The 22,001-nt window shown below is 51.4% G+C and overlaps 1 protein-coding gene across 1 annotated transcript in view; it reads left to right on the forward strand.

Annotated features, from left to right (window-relative positions):
* Positions 1-22,001, forward strand: part of CRTAC1 (cartilage acidic protein 1) — a 604,943-nt gene that overhangs the window by 496,366 nt on the left and 86,576 nt on the right. The window contains exons 11-12 of the mRNA XM_089662389.1: positions 14,081-14,181; positions 17,108-17,276. Coding sequence (XP_089518515.1) covers positions 14,081-14,181; positions 17,108-17,276 — 270 coding nt within the window. The remainder of the gene's footprint in view (positions 1-14,080; positions 14,182-17,107; positions 17,277-22,001) is intronic.

Below are 22,001 nucleotides of genomic sequence, written 5' to 3' on the forward strand. Positions count from 1 at the left end.
ATGATGTAAGGGGGGACTCGGGTGTAAGGGGGACTCTGATCTAAGGGGGGAACTATAATGGGGACTCTGATGTAAGGGGGACTGTGACGGAAGCGTAGGCAGGACAGAACACACACGAGGGATGATAAAGCTTTATTGACATATGGGAGACACTCACTCAGGGTAAGAAGACAGCGTCCGGGAACCCAAAAAAGAGGAAGAGAGGGGCGGAGCCCAAAATAATTGTAATCCGGCCCACGATAGGGCGATGTGGGGTAGCGATGGACAGAGCGAGTATTAATCCAAGCGGGCAAGTCTGGCAAGGGTAATAGGGAGGGGGGTTCCAGGGCCAATCCAGGCATCAACCGTGTGAGTGTTCGATGGGCGCGCCCGGACAGGGAATTAGGGGTATTCAATGGGGCCAGTCCAGGCGGGGGGGGGGGGGTATGGACACTCACGGTTCTGGCAGGAGTCACCTCTGGCACACACAGCAGGCAGCGGTACTCCTGGGCACACACAGCGGGCAGTAGGTAGCGGTAGTCCTGGGCACACACAGCGGGTAACAGGCGGAGTACTCCTGGGCAAACACAGCGGGTAACAGGCAGCGGTACTCCTGGGCACACAGCAGGCAGTAGGTAGCGGTACTCCTGGGCACACACAGCAGGCAGTAGGTAGCGGTACTCCTGGGCACACAGCAGGCAGTAGGTAGCGGTACTCCTGGGCACACAGCAGGCAGTAGGTAGCGGTACTCCTGGGCACACAGCAGGCAGTAGGTAGCGGTACTCCTGGGCACACAGCAGGCAGTAGGTAGCGGTACTCCTGGGCACACAGCAGGCAGTAGGTAGCGGTACTCCTGGGCACACAGCAGGCAGTAGGTAGCGGTACTCCTGGGCACACAGCAGGCAGTAGGTAGCGGTACTCCTGGGCACACAGCAGGCAGTAGGTAGCGGTACTCCTGGGCACACAGCAGGCAGTAGGTAACCCCAGGGATCAGCAGAGTGCTCAGCGGGGTCTGGCCTCAGCGCAGACCTCCCAGCAGCAGCTCACAGGGACCAGCAACCAACAAGTCTTCAGAGGGCTGTGTCTTGGCCGGAGCTTCCAAACCACACAGGCATTATGGGACTACCGGTCCCAGCAAAAGGCACCGTTCCCTGCATCTCATAGTAGGCTCAGCTGGGAATGACTGACTTCCTCCCCCATCCATTCAGAGACCGCATGGCCCCTTCAGTTGTCCCCGACTTCCTGCTAAGGTCTGGTCTTCACGGCCACACAAGGCCATGCTGTCTTTATTCTCTGCTGAGATCCATCCCCCCCCCCCCCCCGCGTGGTGCAGGAACTCCAAACAACACAAAAAAAAAAGAATATTTCTGCTGTCCGTCACGGGGACTCTTACTGGCTCTCATGTAGCGGTACTCCTTGCCACACGGTCTCATCTAATTCTGCCCCAAACTACATCACCGACCTAATATCCAAGTACCACCCAACACGCACTCTCCACTCCTCACAGGACCTCCTTCTCTCTAGTTCCCTGGTCTCCTCCTCCCATGCCCGCCTCCAGGAATTCTCCAGGGTGTCACCCATCCTCTGGAACTCCCTACCCCAATCCATCAGATTATCACCTACCCTCCTCACCTTTAGGCGCACCCTGAAAACCCACCTCTTCAGGGAAGCCTACCCCTCCCCCTGCTAATTGCCGACCTCCTTCACTCCTCCTACCACTCCATCCCTCACAGCTATCTCCTCCTGTGCCACCATCCCCTCCCTCCTAGATTGTAAGCTCCAAGGATCAGGGCCCTCGAACCCCTCGTGTATTGTATTGTTACTGTATTGTCTCCCATTGTAATGTACAGCGCTGAGCGAACTTTTTGGCGCTTTATAAATACTGTATAATAATAATAATCTAGGAGAGGGTTTTTAATGTAAGGGGGACTCTGATCTAAGGGGGGGACTCTAATGGGGACCCTGGTGTAAGGGGGGGACTCTGATGGGGACCCTGGTGTAAGGGGGGGGACTCTAATGGGGACCCTGGTGTAAGGGAGGACTCTAATGGGGACTCTGGTGTAAGGGGGGGACTCTAATGGGGACCCTGGTGTAAGGGGGGACTCTAATGGGGACTCTGGTGTAAGGGGGGGACTCTAATGGGGACCCTGGTGTAAGGGGGGGACTCTAATGGGGACCCTGGTGTAAGGGGGTACTCTAATGGGGACTCTGGTGTAAGGGGGGGACTCTAATGGGGACTCTGGTGTAAGGGGGTACTCTAATGGGGACCCTGGTGTAAGGGGGTACTCTAATGGGGACTCTGGTGTAAGGGGGGGGGCTCTAATGGGGACTCTGGTGTAAGGGGGGGACTCTAATGGGGACTCTGGTGTAAGGGGGGGACTCTAATGGGGACTCTGGTGTAAGGGGGGGACTCTGATGGGGTCTCTTTTGTGCTCATTCATATCACGCTTCCTATAAGATCCAAGTACAATGGATTCATTCAATTACAAAGTTTTTTTTGTTTTTCAGATTTTTTTCCTACAAATATTTGTAAGATGCACAATGTGGCCCCTCTACTGGAAGGTTTGGGGGCCCCAGTGCGGAGGGGGTGTTCCCTGGAGATCAGGGACTGGTGGGTACAATACATATCTCAGCTGTCCAGCAGGTCTTGTGGAGGAGGACACGCCCCCTTGTACCAGTCCCTGATCATCTATAGTCCCCAATCTCATCAATAATGGGTTCCTGTGCGGGGAATGCAGCTCGCCAGGATTTTTCCTGCAGCGACTTCGGATTTCCCGTGAATTGCGCCCATTACAATGCGTCTCTCTCGTTACAATGCGTCTTATCCAGTACAATGCATCTTATCCAGTACAATGCGTCTCTCTCGTTACAATGCGTCTTATCCAGTACAATGCGTCTTTCCCGGTACAATGTGTCTCTCTCGTTACAATGCGTCTTTCCCGGTACAATGTGTCTCTCTCGTTACAATGCATCTTTCCTGGTACAATGCGTTTCTCTCGTTACAATGCGTCTCTCTCGTTACAATGCATCTTTCCTGGTACAATGCGTTTCTCTCATTACAATGCGTCTCTCTCGTTACAATGCGTCTTTCTCATTACAATGCGTCTCTCTCGTTACAATGCGTCTTTCCCGGTACAATGCGTCTTTCCCGGTTAAATGCGTCTTTCCCGGTACAATGCGTCTTTCCCGGTACAATGCGTCTCTCCCGTTACAATGCGTCTTTCCCGGTACAATGCGTCTCTCCCGTTACAATGCGTCTTTCCCGGTACAATGCGTCTCTCCCGGTACAATGCGTCTCTCGTTACAATGCGTCTTTCCCGGTACAATGCGTCTCTCTCGTTACAATGCGTCTCTCGTTACAATGCGTCTCTCCCGTTTCAATGCGTCTCTCCCGTTACAATGCGTCTTTCCCGGTACAATGCGTCTCTCCCGTTACAATGCGTCTCTCCCGTTGCAATGCGTTTCTCCAGGTACAATGCGTCTCTCTCGTTACAATGCGTCTTTCTCTCGGTCGTCTTTCAGTCGGCCAAGTCTGAGGTGCACTTCCAGCGATCTTCCAGGTGGTGGCGCCAGAGATTTGCGCATTGGTGACAGATGGATCCTGGAGTTTATTATGGCTGCCAATGTGAAGTGTCGCTTTATCTCCGGCGCTGCGCCGGGCCGTGTCGTCAGCCGCCGTTCTCGCTGTATGAATGATCCCCACAATCCCTCCATCTCCCGCTAATCCCTCGGGGACGGTACATCGCCGTCCTTGTGATGGGTCATCGCACAATCTGCGCTCCGCGCCGCCCGCAGCGCGCTCAGCAAACCGCGTCTCCTAATCCAGATGGATGCCAAGAATCGCAATCAGGGGCTCATGTTCTTGGAAAGCCGGAAATCGTCGGCGAGATTAGTGGAGGTTTACGGGAAGGAATGTTAATTATTTTCTGCTTTGTAGTCGCGGCGAATTATTATGGCGGCCATGAAAGACGGCGGAGAGCGTCCACAACGCAACGCACCGCAACGCATCGCTACGTCGCACACTTGTTGGGGTTTTTTTATTTGCAAAGAAGAGTTTAAAGGAAAACTGTCGTGGTGAGGGGTGTGGCCTGCAGTGCCGGATTACCAGATAGGCACCGGCCTAGGGGCCCCCCCGCCGTTTCAGGGCCCCATGACCACGGATCCGAATGATATTGATTGATCTTGAGAGAAAAGGACAAATGAAACTTTCCTAAATGGTTTACAAAAGATAGAAAAAAAATGAATCAACTCAAAGAAAGGAAAACGTTCCATTGAAGACTCTACAGCGGGGGTTCCGAATCAAAATTCAAGGAGGTCCGGTCACGAAACATTTCTCCAGCCGAGGTCCGGATCACAAATTTGGGCTATGACATCACAGTGCCCCCTTACATCAGGTTTCTGCATCAGAGTGCCCCCTTACATCCGGATCTGCATCAGAGTGTCCCCTTACATCCGGATCTGAATCAGAGTGCCCCCTTACATCAGGTTTCTGCATCAGAGTGCCCCCTTACATCAGGTTTCTGCATCAGAGTGCCCCCTTACATCCAGATCTGCATCAGAGTGCCCCCTTACATCCAGATCTGCATCAGAGTGCCCCCTTACATCAGGTTTCTGTATCAGAGTGCCCCCTTACATCCGGATCTGCATCAGAGTGCCCCCTTACATCTGGATCTGCATCAGAGTGCCCCCTTACATCAGGTTTCTGCATCAGAGTGTCCCCTTACATCCGGATCTGCATCAGAGTGCCCCCTTACATCAGGTTTCTGCATCAGAGTGCCCCCTTACATCCAGATCTGCATCAGAGTGCCCCCTTACATCAGGTTTCTGCATCAGAGTGCCCCCTTACATCAGGTTTCTGCATCAGAGTGCCCCCTTACATCAGGTTTCTGCATCAGAGTGCCCCCTTACATCCGGATCTGCATCAGAGTGCCCCCTTACATCTGAATCTGCATCAGAGTGCCCCCTTACATCAGGTTTCTGCATCAGAGTATCCCCTTACATCCGGATCTGCATCAGAGTGCCCCCTTACATCCAGATCTGCATCAGAGTGCCCCCTTAAATCAGGTTTCTGCATCAGAGTGCCCCCTTACATCAGAATCTGCATCAGAGTGCCCCCTTACATCTGGATCTGCATCAGAGTGCCCCCTTACATCAGGTTTCTGCATCAGAGTGCCCCCTTACATCCGGATCTGCATCAGAGTGCCCCCTTACAACAGGTTTCTGCATCAGAGTGCCCCCTTACATCAGGTTTCTGCATCAGAGTGCCCCCTTACATCCGGATCTGCATCAGAGTGCCCCCTTACATCTGGATCTGCATCAGAGTGCCCCCTTACATCAGGTTTCTGCATCAGAGTGTCCCCTTACATCCGGATCTGCATCAGAGTGCCCCCTTACATCAGAATCTGCATCAGAGTGCCCCTTTACATCAGGTTTCTGCATCAGAGTGCCCCCTTACATCAGGTTTCTGCATCAGAGTGCCCCCTTACATCAGGTTTCTGCATCAGAGTGCCCCCTTACATCTGGATCTGCATCAGAGTGCCCCCTTACATCTGGATCTGCATCAGAGTGCCCCCTTACATCAGGTTTCTGCATCAGAGTGCCCCCTTACATCCAGATCTGCATCAGAGTGCCCCCTTACATCAGGTTTCTGCATCAGAGTGCCCCCTTACATCAGGTTTCTGCATCAGAGTGCCCCCTTACATCAGGTTTCTGTATCAGAGTGCCCCCTTACATCCGGATCTGCATCAGAGTGCCCCCTTACATCTGGATCTGCATCAGAGTGCCCCCTTACATCAGGTTTCTGCATCAGAGTGTCCCCTTACATCCGGATCTGCATCAGAGTGCCCCCTTACATCAGGTTTCTGCATCAGAGTGCCCCCTTACATCCAGATCTGCATCAGAGTGCCCCCTTACATCAGGTTTCTGCATCAGAGTGCCCCCTTACATCAGAATCTGCATCAGAGTGCCCCTTTACATCAGGTTTCTGCATCAGAGTGCCCCCTTACATCAGGTTTCTGCATCAGAGTGCCCCCTTACATCAGGTTTCTGCATCAGAGTGCCCCCTTACATCCGGATCTGCATCAGAGTGCCCCCTTACATCTGGATCTGCATCAGAGTGCCCCCTTACATCAGGTTTCTGCATCAGAGTATCCCCTTACATCCGGATCTGCATCAGAGTGCCCCCTTACATCAGGTTTCTGCATCAGAGTGCCCCCTTACATCAGAATCTGCATCAGAGTGCCCCCTTACATCAGGTTTCTGCATCAGAGTGCCCCCTTACATCCGGATCTGCATCAGAGTGCCCCCTTACATCAGGTTTCTGCATCAGAGTGCCCCCTTACATCAGGTTTCTGCATCAGAGTGCCCCCTTACATCAGGTTTCTGCATCAGAGTTCCTCCTTACATCCAGATCTGCATCAGAGTGCCCCCTTACATCAGGTTTCTGCATCAGAGTTCCTCCTTACATCCAGATCTGCATCAGAGTGCCCCCTTACATCAGGTTTCTGCATCAGAGTGCCCCCTTACATCAGGTTTCTGCATCAGAGTGCCCCCTTACATCAGGTTTCTGCATCAGAGTGCCCCCTTACATCAGGTTTCTGCATCAGAGTGCCCCCTTACATCAGGTTTCTGCATCAGAGTGCCCCCTTACATCAGGTTTCTGCATCAGAGTGCCCCCTTACAACAGGTTTCTGCATCAGAGTGCCCCCTTACATCAGGTTTCTGCATCAGAGTGCCCCCTTACATCCGGATCTGCATCAGAGTGCCCCCTTACATCTGGATCTGCATCAGAGTGCCCCCTTACATCAGGTTTCTGCATCAGAGTGTCCCCTTACATCCGGATCTGCATCAGAGTGCCCCCTTACATCAGGTTTCTGCATCAGAGTGCCCCCTTACATCCAGATCTGCATCAGAGTGCCCCCTTACATCAGGTTTCTGCATCAGAGTGCCCCCTTACATCAGAATCTGCATCAGAGTGCCCCTTTACATCAGGTTTCTGCATCAGAGTGCCCCCTTACATCAGGTTTCTGCATCAGAGTGCCCCCTTACATCAGGTTTCTGCATCAGAGTGCCCCCTTACATCCGGATCTGCATCAGAGTGCCCCCTTACATCTGGATCTGCATCAGAGTGCCCCCTTACATCAGGTTTCTGCATCAGAGTATCCCCTTACATCCGGATCTGCATCAGAGTGCCCCCTTACATCCAGATCTGCATCAGAGTGCCCCCTTACATCAGGTTTCTGCATCAGAGTGCCCCCTTACATCAGAATCTGCATCAGAGTGCCCCCTTACATCAGGTTTCTGCATCAGAGTGCCCCCTTACATCCGGATCTGCATCAGAGTGCCCCCTTACATCAGGTTTCTGCATCAGAGTGCCCCCTTACATCAGGTTTCTGCATCAGAGTGCCCCCTTACATCAGGTTTCTGCATCAGAGTTCCTCCTTACATCCAGATCTGCATCAGAGTGCCCCCTTACATCAGGTTTCTGCATCAGAGTTCCTCCTTACATCCAGATCTGCATCAGAGTGCCCCCTTACATCAGGTTTCTGCATCAGAGTGCCCCCTTACATCAGGTTTCTGCATCAGAGTGCCCCCTTACATCAGGTTTCTGCATCAGAGTGCCCCCTTACATCAGGTTTCTGCATCAGAGTGCCCCCTTACATCAGGTTTCTGCATCAGAGTGCCCCCTTACATCAGGTTTCTGCATCAGAGTGCCCCCTTACAACAGGTTTCTGCATCAGAGTGCCCCCTTACATCAGGTTTCTGCATCACAGTGACACCTTACATCAGGTGTCGCCATCAGAGTGCCCCCTTACATTAGGTGTCCCCAGAGCTGTGGATAAGGGGGGTACCAGGGTACCACCAGTCCTCATGTATGGAGCTTAAGCCAGCAGGGGGGCCCAGGCAGGTGGGTGAATCGGATGAGGGCAGGGAGGGTGATCACCATGGTGGGGGGGGGGGCAGTTACTGCAACCGATTCCCTGTATGGCTCCCCCTGCAGCAGCTGAAAGCCGACTTCTTCTCCTCTCTCTCCCTCCGGCTTTCAGCTGCTGCAGGGGGAGCCATACAGGGGATCGGTTCCATTAACTGCTCCCCCGCTGCACCCATCACCCTCCCTGTGCACCATATGTTTACCCCTGCTGCCCAGGCCCCACTGTGTACCCCCACACCCATAGTGCTGCCATCAGTGTGCCCCCTTAACATCAAATGTGTCCATCAGAGTGCCCCCTTAACATCAATTGTGTCCATCAGAGTGCCCCCTTAACATCAAATGTGTCCATCAGAGTGCCCCCTTAACATCAAATGTGTCCATCAGAGTGCCCCCTTAACATCAAATGTGTCCATCAGAGTGCCCCCTTAACAACAAATGTGCCCATCAGAGTGCCCCCTTAACAGAGCCAGCAAACATAGCGAGCTGCAGGGGGCGTGAGCCAGCAAACATAGCGAGCTGCAGGGGGCGGGAGCCAGCAAACATAGCGAGCTGCAGGAGGCGGGAGCCAGCAAACATAGCGAGCTGCAGGGGGCGGGAGCCAGCAAACATAGCGAGCTGCAGGAGGTGGGAGCCAGCAAACATAGTGAGCTGAAGGGGGCGGGAGCCAGCAAACATAGCGAGCTGAAGGGGGCGGGAGCCAGCAAACATAGCGAGCTGCAGGGGGCGGGAGTCAGCAAACATAGCGAGCTGCAGGGAGCGGGAGCCAGCAAACATAGCGAGCTGAAGGGGGCGGGAGCCAGCAAACATAGCGAGCTGCAGGGGGCGGGAGCTGTACCGGGAACCCTGCTGAAGGGGGCGGGGCAAGCATTTGACGTCACACCAAACCCTGCAGAAAGGCAGGGAGCAGGAGCTGAGAGAGATAGTGAGCTGCAGGGGCAGGGCACCCACGTGACGTCATTGGTTGCTGAGATGCCCGCGGTCCCAGCAACCAATGAGTGGCGGGCATCTGACATTCCGGACGGAAGCATTGATTGGTCCGTTTTCGGCCCGCGGTCCCAGCAACCATCTGACATTCCGGACGGAAGCATTGATTGGTCCGTTTTCGGCCCGCGGTCTGCCATTTTATGATGCTCTATACAGAAAATTCTGTATTCATGTAACAACCTAACCGCTTGCTGCCTGTAGGACGTCATGTGACCTTCTCGGGTGTAAGCCGTTACTCCGGGACGATGTCTGCATCTGTTATGTAGAAGTGATTCCATTGGCTATAGAGCCACTCAATAGTTCGCTGGACCCCCATTCGTCTGTTTTTGGTGTACAGGGTCAGATCAGATGCTGGTGGGTGTCCAGTCACCCGCCGGTCCATTGAAGTCTATGGATGGACCGATTGGGTCTGCCTGAAAACCGGACAGGAGGATCCCATCAGTCCGCTCGTGTAAAGGGGCCTCAAAGCTCATCTTCTTTCATCTGTGAGTGTGTTGGGTGCAGCCTACGTCCGCGTAATGTACAGTAGTGGTGTCACCTCCATCTAGAGGCTGACGTGGACACTACTTAGTTCAATGTTATCCCACTAGAGCACACACACGAGAACGCTCCAGAAACCCGCCGGGGGGGCCCAAGGGTTTCATTGCCTCGGGGCCTCCGCAGAGCCGGCACTGGTTGCCTGGCTGCTCTAATGTTGGCTTGCCTCCAGGACTTTCTGAGTCATTGACCAAAAACACGCATGTGGACCGGAGGTCCTCACTTCGGGTATGACCATTCCTCTGGGTGCTCCACCTTGTGTCCATTCTTCTGGGTGTACCACCTTGTGTCCATTCCTCTGGGTGTACCACCTTGTGTCCATTCCTCTGGGTGTACCACCTTGTGTCCATTCCTCTGGGTGTACCACCTTGTGTCCATTCTTCTGGGTGTACCACCTTGTGTCCATTCCTCTGGGTGTACCACCTTGTGTCCATTCCTCTGGGTGTACCACCTTGTGTCCATTCCTCTGGGTGTACCACCTTGTGTCCATTCCTCTGGGTGTACCACCTTGTGTCCATTCCTCTGGGTGTACCACCTTGTGTCCATTCCTCTGGGTGTACTACCTTGTGTCCATTCTTCTGTGTGTACCACCTTGAGTCCATTCTTCTGTGTGTACCACCTTGAGTCCATTCTTCTGGGTGTACCACCTTGAGTCCATTCTTCTGGGTGTACCACCTTGAGTCCATTCTTCTGGGTGTACCACCTTGAGTCCATTCTTCTGGGTGTACCACCTTGAGTCCATTCTTCTGGGTGTGCCACCTTGTGTCCATTCTTTGCCCCCTTTGCTCTGGCTGTCCAGAGTTGGCCTCACGTCTGCACTGCCCATGCGTGGCCAACCGCTTCCTTTCTTCTGGCTAGAAGGTAGTTGCACGGTCACGGTGTATGTGTTCTAGCTGTGGGCAGAGTGTAGAGTGGGCATGTTGGAGCGGCATTACAGTGTGAAGCCGTGGCACACCGGTTCCTAGCCACTGATCTGGACCTTGTGTGTGGTGAGAGGGTGCCCTCCCCTACCACTCCGCCCTGGGTTGCTGCCCCTCCTGACAACACCTTGTCCTGGCCCTGCCTGCAGGTTATGTATCACAGGTATATCATCTATTCAAAGAGTGTCTGAAAAATCAATATTTTGGATACATTTTTAAAAAAGAAGAAAAAAAAAAGTAAATTTATTTTTTTAATCAACTTAGTAAAAAGAGAAAAAACAATCGTCCATAACAGTATGACCACCCGCCATATCCCATGGAGGCGTGGACTCCTCTAGACCTCTGAAGGTACACTGTGGTATCGGCACCGAGCCGTCGGTAGCAAATCCTCAGAGTCTCGGAAGTTGGGAGGTGGGGCCTCCATGGATCTGACTTGTGTTTCCAGCACATCCCATAGATGATTGATTGCACTGAGATCTGAAATATTAGGTGGCCAAGTCAACACCTCAAATTCGTCAGGATGTTCAAATCATTCTTGAACTCATCAGCCCAGGCCACCTTCTGCCATTGCTCCGTGGTCCAGTTCTGATGCTCATGCACCCATTGTAGGTGCTTTTGGCTGTGGACACGGGTCAGCATGGGCACCCTGACCGGTCTGCAGCTACACAGCCCCCGTACACAACAAACTGCGATTCTCTGTGTGTTCTGACACCTTTCTATCAAAACCAGCATTCCCCTCCCTGCCTCCGTCAATGAGCCTTCCCTCCCTGCCTCCATCAATGAGAGTTCCCTCCCACCTCCATTACTGAGCCTTCCCTCCTCAACTCCATCAATGAGCCCTCCCTCCCCACCTCCATCAATGAGCCCTCCCTCCCCACCTTCATCAATAAGCCCTCCCTCTCCACCTCCATCAATGAGCCTTCCCTCCCCACCTCCATCAATGAGCTCTTCCTCCCCATCTCCATCAATGAACTCTTCCTCCCCATCTCCATCAATGAGCATTTCCTCCCCATCTCCATCAATGAGCATTTCCTCCCCATCTCCATCAATGAGCTCTTCCTCCCCATCTCCATCAATGAGCCTTCCCTCCCCACCTCCATCAATGAGCCTTCCCTCCCCACCTCCATTTTTGGGGCCTTCCCTCCCCACCTCCATCTTTGGGGCCTTCCCTCCTCACCTCAATAAGCCTTCCCTCCCCACTTACATCAATAAGCCTTCCCTCCCCACTTCCATCAATGAGCCTTCCCTCCCCACCTCCATCAGTGAGCCTTCCCTCCCCACTTCCATCAATGGGCCTTCCCTCCCCAGACTATAAATGAGCTTTCCCTCTCCATCTCCATCAATGAGCCTTCCCTCCCCACCTCCATCAATGAGCCTTCCCTCCCTACCTCCATCAATGAGCCTTCCCTCCCTACCTCCATCAATGAGCCTTCCCTCCCCACCTCCATCAATGGGTCTTCCCTCCCCACCTCCATCAATGAGCCTTCCCTCCCCACCTCCATCAGTGAGCCTTCCCTCTCCACCTCCATCATTGGGGCCTTCCTTCCTCACCTCCATCACCGCATACTAGTACATAATGACAGACATACCTGTACACGGAGCCCTCCAGCGGGGCGCTGTCACAGCTCCAGAACAGAGGTGGGCAATTCTTTTCCCAAGAGGCCACATTGGAAACTGGGACTGGTGCAGAGGTTGAACCCAAAGTGGAGTTCCACCCAACAGTGGAAGCTATGCTTGTTTCGCTTCTCCCCTTCCTCCACTGCCATATTTGGCACTTTTTTGGGGGGGGAGCGAATACCTGGTTTGGCTGCGGCGAAGTGAGATTTTTTTTTCCGGCACCAGTTTGCTGCATCGAAGTGAGACGGAAGTTCGGCCCCCTCCTCCTCCCTCCCACAGTCTCCCAGAAGACTGCTGGACCAATCAGGATGTGCAGCGCAACTCATGCATGCGCAGTGGGCACCTGGCTGTGAAGCTGCAAGCTGTCACAACCAGGTGGCCACTGTTGATATGCCGGGGGGAGAAGGAATGGCGTGGGTGAGCAGCTGTCGAACCCGCCCATTGAGCTCAGAGGGGTCACGCTGCAACCACTGGGCATGCACAAGATGGCAGCACTGTAGAGCGGCATTATGGGATCGGGCGGTGAGGAGGCGATATATATAACACCTTCCCACCGCCTGACAAACGCCCTCTAAAAAGCCCCGTGACTGGAAGGATTAGAACATGCTGGACTGTGATTGGCTGCGACTCCCCACCGTAGGCCTACGCCGCTGGCATTCTGGGAAATAAATTCTTACACCTTGTATAGGCGGGATTTATTTTGAAGGCGATTCAGTTATACTTTTGGGGTGTAAATTGGATTTATTCGATTGCAGAGATCATCTGTATGTTGCATCGTATGTCACCTTTATCTGTAGGCACAATCAAATAAAGTTCTAATGTTCATCCGAAGGCGGGAGTTACACTGAGGGCGGGAGCTACACCGAGGGTGGGAGCTACAGCAAGGGCGGGAGCTACACCGAGGGCGGGAGCTACAGCGAGGGTCGGAGCTACACCGAGGGCGAGAGCTACACCGAGGGCGGGAGCTACAGCGAGGGCAGGAGCCACTCCGAGGGCGGGAGTTAAACCGAGGGCGGGAGCTACACCGAGGGCGGGAGCTACAGCGAGGGCGGGAGCCACACCGAGGGCGGGAGTTAAACTGAGGGCGGGAGATACACCGAGGGCGGAAGTTACACCGAGGGCGGGAATTACACCGAGGGCGGGAGCTACACCGAGGGCGGGAATTACACTGAGGGCAGAAGCTACACCGAGGGCGGGAGCTACACCGAGGGTCGGAGCTACACCGAGGGCGGGAGCTACACTGAGGGTGGGAGCTACAGCGAGGGCGGGAGCCACTCCGAGGTCGGGAGCCACACCGAGGGCGGGAGTTAAACTGAGGGTGGGAGCTACACCGAGGGCGGGAGCTACAGCGAGGGTGGGAGCTACACCGAGGGCGGGTGCCACACCGAGGACGGGAGTTAAACTGAGAGCGGGAGCTACACCGAGGGCGGGAGCTACAGTGAGGGCGGGAGCTACACCGAGGGTGGGAGTTACACCGAGGGCGGGAGCTACACCGAGGGCGGGAGCCACACCGAGGGCGGGAGCCACACCGAGGGCGGGAGCTACACCGAGGGTCGGAGCTACACCGTGGGCGGGAGCTACACCGAGGGTCGGAGCTACACCGAGGGCGGGAGCTACACCGAGGGCGGGAGCTACAGCGAGGTCGGGAGCCACTCCGAGGTCGGGAGCCACACCGAGGGCGGGAGTTAAACTGAGGGCGGGAGCTACACCAAGGGCGGGAGCTACAGCGAGGGTGGGAGTTAAACTGAGAGCGGGAGCTACACCGAGGGCGGGAGCTACAGTGAGGGCGGGAGCTACACCGAGGGTGGGAGTTACACCGAGGGCGGGAGCTACACCGAGGGCGGGAGCTACACCGAGGGCGGGAGCTACACCGAGGGCGGGAGTTACACTGAGGGCAGGATGCTTTGCTAATAAAATCTCGTTCAATGCAATTTGTTGTGTATTGCTGATCGGTCAGGGCACTTTGAGAAAAGGTCGACTTTCCAGTCTTCCTTCTTGGACCGTGTCCTGGTTGTGTCTCCTGTGCTAGTTGGGGTTTTTTTGCTGTTGACCATCAGTGTGTGGTCACCTTTAGTCCACAATTTATGGAATGATTTGGATGAACTCTCTGTAGGTGGCGCTGTGACTGACTTTGATGGTGACGGAATGCTGGATCTGATCCTTTCTCACGGAGAGTCCATGGCCCAACCAATATCCGTCTTCAAAGGGAAGCAGGTAAGAGTCTATTCTGCTCCTGTGTGGTATTAGTGAGGATTGCCGAGTGAATGACACCAAGCCCACGAGTGTGTCAGGCTATTGGGAGGGTGATGACCCGCTGACCTGAAGGTGCAATGCGCCTGTGTGTGTTCCCGGAGCAATCCAATGGATTCTGTCTGGAAGGGTGTAAGCTGCAAGCCATTCGTTATGTAGAGATCCGTGAGGCTGCTTCTATAAAACCACATCTAGCTCATCCGTGTACCAGCAACACAAGTTATGGAGGCCGACCCGGGTACACTACATACCCAAGTTGTAGAGTTTGATCCTGGTACACTAAATACTCAATATGTGGTACCTACCTGTGAATACATGGTACCTACCCGTGAATACGTGGCACCTACCCGTGAATACGTGGCACCTACCCGTGAATATGTGGCACCTACCCATGAATATGTGGTACCTACCTGTGAATATGTGGCACCTACCCATGAATACGTGGTACCTACCCATGAATATGTGGTACCTACCTGTGAATACGTGGCACCTACCCATGAATATGTGGTACCTACCTGTGAATACGTGGTACCTACCTGTGAATACGTGGCACCTACCTGTGAATACGTGGCACCTACCCGTGAATATGTGGTACCTACCTGTGAATACGTGGCACCTACCCATGAATACATGGTACCTACCTGTGAATACGTGGTACGGGTAATTTGACTGTAGAACTGATGTCAGAGGCACTGCATGGAACCATCAACAGTCCTCATAAGAGCAAAAACATCACAATGGGAGAATACACAATGGAGTCCCCCTCACTGTTCATGTGGGGGAAGCAGAGAATGTGCACATCAGCTGTTGGGGGGGTCAGACTGTGTACGACTGCTGTATATGGGGGGGGGGGTCAGACTGTGTATGACTGCTGTTTATGGGGGGGGGTCAGACTGTGTACGACTGCTGTATATGGGGGGGGGGGGAGGTCAGACTGTGTACGACTGATGTTTATGGGGGGGGGGTTAGACTGTGTACGACTGCTGTATATGGGGGGGGAAGTCAGACTGTGTACGACTGCTGTTTATGGGGGGGGGGCGGGTCAGACTGTGTACGACTGCTGTATATGGGGGGGGGGGGGGGTCAGACTGTGTACGACTGCTGTATATGGGGGGGGGGGGAGGTCAGACTGTGTACGACTGATGTTTATGGGGGGGGGGTTAGACTGTGTACGACTGCTGTATATGGGGGGGGAGGTCAGACTGTGTACGACTGCTGTATATGGGGGGGGAGGTCAGACTGTGTACGACTGCTGTATATGGGGGGGGAGGTCAGACTGTGTACGACTGCTGTTTATGGGGGGGGGGCGGGTCAGACTGTGCACGACTGCTGTTTATGGGGGGGGGGTCAGACTGTGCACGACTGCTGTTTATGGGGGGGGGGGGGTCAGACTGTGCACGACTGCTGTTTATGGGGGGGGGGTCAGACTGTGCACGACTGCTGTATATGGGGGGGGAGGTCAGACTGTGTACGACTGCTGTATATGGGGGGGGAGGTCAGACTGTGTACGACTGCTGTTTATGGGGGGGTCGGACTGTGTACGACTGCTGTTTATGGGAGGGGGGGGTCATACTGTGTACGACTGCTGTTTATGGGGGGGGGGTCACACTGTGTACGACTGCTGTTTATGGGGGGAGGGGGTCAGACTGTGTACGACTGCTGTTTATGGGGGGGGGGGTCAGACTGTGCACAACTGCTGTTTATGGGGGGGGGGGTCAGACTGTGTATGACTGCTGTTTATTGGGGGGGGGGTCAGACTGTGCACGACTGCTGTTTATGGGGGGGGGTCGGACTGTGTACGACTGCTGTTTATGGGGGGGGGTCAGACTGTGTATGACTGCTGTTTATGGGGGGGGGGGGTCAGACTGTGTACGACTGCTGTTTATGGGGGGGGGGGGGGTCAGACTGTGTACGACTGCTGTTTATGGGGAGGGGGTCAGACTGTGTACGACTGCTGTTTATGGGGGGGGGGTCAGACTGTGTACGACTGCTGTTTATGGGGGGGGGGGTCAGACTGTGTACGACTGCTGTTTATGGGGGGGGGGTCAGACTGTGTACGACTGCTGTTTGTGGGGGGTATTCAGAGATTGTGCACGAATGTGGTTTATGTGGGGGGGGGGGGGGGTCAGAGAATGTGCATGACTGCTGTTTATGGGGGGGGGTCAGAGACTGTGCATGACTGCTGTTTATGGGGGGGGGTCAGAGACTGTGCATGACTGCTGTTTATGGGGGGGGGGTCAGAGACTGTGCATGACTGCTGTTTGTGGGCTGGATGAATCCTTGTAGTGGGCATCATGTGACCTGTGAGGTCTGGAGACCCCCGCTCTAGGATATAATGTAAATTACAAACCCAACAGAGAGTCTGGGACCCCCCCCCCCCCCGTAATGGTCCTGGTTAGAATACAGATCCTGAAATCGCTCCACCAAAGTCCTTTAGAGATGCCAAACGCTGACGATTTGCCGTTTGAGGTTGCACCACAAGTAGATGTTTTGGGTTTTTGTGCATTCTGCCGCTGATATGATATGATGGAGGACTTCTGTGCATTTTATGGGGAATTTTCTGTTTCTGCTGTATGGGTGGTGGCCCTCCCTGTTGTATGGGTGGTGGCCCTCCCTGCTGTATGGGTGGTGGCCCTCCCTGCTGTATGGGTGGTGGCCCTCCCTGCTGTATGAGTGGTGGCCCTCCCTGCTGTATGGGTGGTGGCCCTCCCTGCTGCATGGGTGGTGGCCCTCCCTCACACCAGATTTAAACCGCCCACAAGTCTCATCTTGAGGAACCAAGTGTGGTCCCCGTATCAGACTGGCAAGGGAAGGGGGTTATAGAACCTTAAGGTTTGCTCTAAGTAAAACAAATTAGCTCTCTCACCAATATTCTCTCTTTTTCCTCCAGGGGCTGAAAAACCATTGGCTCAGAGTAATCCCCCGGACCAAGTTTGGCGCTTTTGCCCGCGGTGCTAAAGTAGTGCTATACACAAAGAAGAGTGGAGCGCACCTGAGAATCATCGATGGCGGATCCGGCTACCTCTGCGAAATGGAGCCAGTGGCTCACTTTGGTCTTGGTAGGTACACAGATATATTTTGTCATTTCCGCATGGCGTGCTGATCGGCCTCCATCTGTCACTCAACACGTCAGACCTGAGGACCTCTAAGTTCTGAAATAGAAAAGACGACTTCTTCACTGGTCACACGAGATCTGTGGTCTTTCTTCTGTTGCCCACGTTTCCTGACAAGTAGCTTAGCAACAAGCCGGGGTTGGCTGAATAAAAGTCAAGACAGATATTTATGTTGAGGTTGTCTATGTTCTAGTATGACCCGCCCATCGGTCACATTTGACACAACTGGTTCCGGACTACAGGAATTATCCATCTCACTTTGCATGGACCGTACCAATCCATAGTGATGATGAATAGTCCGAGTCTGCTGTGTGGTCACACAAAGGGTTGTTGACTTTCAACATTGCATTGAGAAGGGAAACTGTGACGGGTTTTGGTTGTTTCATCTTCCTTGAAGGTACAAAGGTTTGTTTTACATCATTTGTACTGATACAAGGCCTGTACCGAAAGTAATGCAAAAGTGGGCAAAACTTTTTGATTAATTACCTTTCATAGGTTGTTCAAATGTCACATGTTGGTGGAGTAACTCTTCCTTTGTAGTAACTCTTCTTCCAAGCAGAAGCAACCTGCCGTCAAGAAATCCTGTATCCAATGCCCAGCATAGCCCAGAAGAACCCACCCCGGGGTAAACCTCTCATGTGACCCAAACTTTGCACCCAACGAGATAATGGGGAACATGGAGGAATGTCCATCAACAGCTACCCCCTGCCCTACCAACAAACTTACATAGGTTGTTCAAATGTCACATGTTGGTAGAGTAACTCTTCCTCCATAGTAACTCTTCCTCCATAGTAACTCTTCCTCTATAGTAACTCTTCCTCTATAGTAACCCTTCCTCTATAGTAACTCCTCCTCTATAGTAACCCTTCCTCTATAGTAACTCTTCCTCTATAGTAACCCTTCCTCTATAGTAACTCTTCCTCTATAGTAACCCTTCCTCTATAGTAACCCTTCCTCTATAGTAACTCTTCCTCTATAGTAACTCTTCCTCTATAGTAACCCTTCCTCTATAGTAACCCTTCCTCCATAGTAACCCTTCCTCTATAGTAACCCTTCCTCTATAGTAACTCTTCCTCTATAGTAACTCTTCCTCTGTAGTAACTCTTCTTCTTTCTCATTGCAGGTAAATAATGGACTCCAGGCAGAAGCAATTTGCTGTCATTGAGTTCCTGATGAAGGGGTGCAGGCCATCCAACATTGATGGTCTCCCACTGTGTGGTTTGTCTTCAGTGCTGGATTCACCTTTAAACTTCTTCATCCATCTGTTGTGCACATTGTTCTTGTCAATGGTGTCATCTCCATAGACATTCTGTAGCCTTCTGTGGACGTCGGACAGCCTGCACCCCTCCTTCATCAAGAACTCAATGATGGCTCATTGCTTCTGCTTAGAATCCATTATTTACCTGCAATGAGAAAGAAGAAGTTACTATAGAAGAAGAGTTACTACGGAGGAAGAGTTACTACGGAGGAAGAGTTACTACGGAGGAAGAGTTGCTATAGAGGAAGAGTTACTATAGAGGAGGAGTTACTATAGAGGAAGAGTTACTACGGAGGAAGAGTTACTACGGAGGAAGAGTTACTACGGAGGAAGAGTTACTATAGAGGAGGAGTTACTATGGAGGAAGAGTTACTATAGAGGAGGAGTTACTATAGAGGAGGAGTTACTATAGAGGAAGAGTTACTACGGAGGAAGAGTTACTACGGAGGAAGAGTTACTACGGAGGAAGAGTTACTATAGAGGAGGAGTTACTATGGAGGAAGAGTTACGATGGAGGAAGAGTTACTCTACCAACATGTGACAATTGAACAACCTATGTAAGTTTGTCGGTAGGGCAGGGGGTAGCTGTTGGTGGACCTTCCTCCATGTTACCCATTATCTCGTTGGGTGCCAAGTCTGGGTCACATGAGAGGCCCACCCCGGGGTGGGTTCTTCTGGGCTACACTGGGCACCGGATACAGGATCACTTGCCGGCAGGTTGCTTCTGCTTGGAATCCATTATTACCCACCTCCCGCACAGCCTATTGAAAAAAGATGGCCAGGCAGGAGCGCCATTACTCTGGGTGGACGTCATATGACATCCTCCCAGTTGCTTTCCTTGTGCATGCCCTAGGGGCTGTGCAGCAGCGCAATCTGTCACCCACTGTGTACAGCAGATGACAGCTTGTTGTACCGGGGCCAGCCTAAGTACCATGTGATCGCTGTGACCAATCACATGAAAACTCTGATGAAGAAGGGACACCCTCCCCCCTTCGAAACGCGTCAGATTTCACTCTGAATTTCACGTTTGCTGTTTGTTCTAACTTGCTGTCCATGATGAAAAAGCAGATGTGGTGATGCATGTGGTCAGAATAGCACCAGTTGCACAGCTCCCACTGTACACAGTACAATGTCTTTAGGGACGCTGACTTATGAAGGTCATGAACTAGTCTCCAAACTTTTTGATACCACCTGATCTCCGAAATGAGCTTAGCCCTATCATGACCTTGCGAGCGGGTACGTCGATGATCTCTTTAGGGTTAAGAAACCAGTAGAGGGGTCAATCCCTTCCCTGTTCCACCGCAACTGGATTCCCCTGTAATCAAAATCAGATAAAACCTCAAGTGATGCTTCAGTAATGAACGCCTGACCTATAATGGAGCCACGTAACGGCGTTCTGAGGAGTTAATCTGCGCCCGCAGTGACAGCCGGCTTAAGGAGCTTGTTAAACATTTCAACTTCCAGCTCAGTGCGCTGACTAGCAATGAGACGAGAGATCTGCCGCGGTGTCATCGGTGGCGTCACCATCGAGCTGAAGAGTCTGGCTAAGCTAAAAGGTTTGTTATTTTAGGAATTAAAGCAAGAAATGAGCTTTGATGGTCTTGGCAGCCTCTGAGCCGGCTCTGCTCCCCGTCTTTCATCTCCTTCCTTTCTGCTTGTTTCATTAGCAAAAGGGATGAATTCTTTGTAATTGGGAGTCGGGGAAGCGATGGGATTTCTCAAGGCGCTGCCTGCGTTTAGGAATTTATCTGCCGTGACATGAAGCAATGGTCCTATCATGGAAAATGTCATGGAGGAAACCAAGGCCGGATCTCAGGAAGGGAGGACGTGGTCGGTATCTGCGCTGAGCTTTGACAACCAACATTTATAGTCACCTGGCTGAGCTTTAATAATGCGTCTGTTCTGAGCGAGGCCCAGAAATGTGAGGTCGACTCTCCAGATTATGTGGGTGGTTACCGATCAATCCAGATGGACAGCACAGCACAAAGACAAGTTATCATTCTTGTTCCAGAGATATTGAAGTTGTCAGCTCATCAGCTTAACCCCTTTATGCCGACATCACACAAATATGCAGCCTCACAGAACGGGGCTTTGTTCCATGGGGGCCACATATTTGTGTACCCGTCTTTCTGATGGGAGCGTGCCGCACAAAGACCGGGGTGTCACTGAGAGCCCCGGGTCCCATTCTAACGATCAGGACTCCCGATTCCGAGTCACATGATCATTGTGGTAGCCTCTGATTGGCTATTACAGTGATCAGTCCTATAGCCCTCCCCCGTTTTTTTCTTTTTTCTATGAATGGAAGGGAGAGATACATTGTATCATTATATACATCCTATTATACATTGTATCATTATATACATCCTATTATACATTGTATCATCATATACATCCCGTTATACAGTGTATCATTATATACATCCCGTTATACATTGTATCATTATATACATCCCGTTATACATTGTATCATTATGTACATCCCGTTATACATTGTATCATTATGTATATCCCGTTATACATTGTATCATTATATACATTCCATTATACATTGTATCATTATATACATCCTATTATACATTGTATCATTATATACATCCTAGTATACATTGTATCATTATATACATCCTATTATACATTGTATCATTATATACACCCTATTATACATTGTATCATTATATACATCCTATTATACATTGTATCATTATATACATCCTATCATACATTGTATCATTATATACATTCCATTATACATTGTATCATTATATACATTCCATTATACATTGTATCATTATATACATCCTATTATACATTGTATCATTATATACATCCTACTATACATTGTATCATTATATACATCCTATTATACATTGTATCATTATATACATCCTATTATACATTGTATCATTATATGCATTCCATTATACATTGTATCATTATATACATCCTATTATACATTGTATCATTATATGCATTCCATTATACATTGTATCATTATATACATCCTTTTATACATTGTATCATTATATACATCCTATTATACATAGTATCATTATATACATTCCATTATACATTGTGTCATTATATACATCATAGTATACATTGTATCATTATATACACCCCATTATACATTGTATCATTATATAAATTCCATTATACATTGTATCATTATATAAATTCCATTATACATTGTATCATTATATACACCCCATTATACATTGTATCATTATATACATCCCATTATACATTGTATCATTATATAAATTCCATTATACATTGTATCATTATATACATCCTATTATACATAGTATCATTATATACTTTCTATTATACATTGTATCATTATATACATCATAGTATACATTGTATCATTACCGTATTTTCCGGCGTATAAGACGACTTTTTGCCCCTTGAAA

This window comes from Staurois parvus, unplaced genomic scaffold (assembly GCF_062004578.1).
Source record: "Staurois parvus isolate SC_StPar_1 unplaced genomic scaffold, SC_StPar_1.0 ptg001463l, whole genome shotgun sequence".
Classification (NCBI taxonomy): domain Eukaryota; kingdom Metazoa; phylum Chordata; class Amphibia; order Anura; family Ranidae; genus Staurois; species Staurois parvus.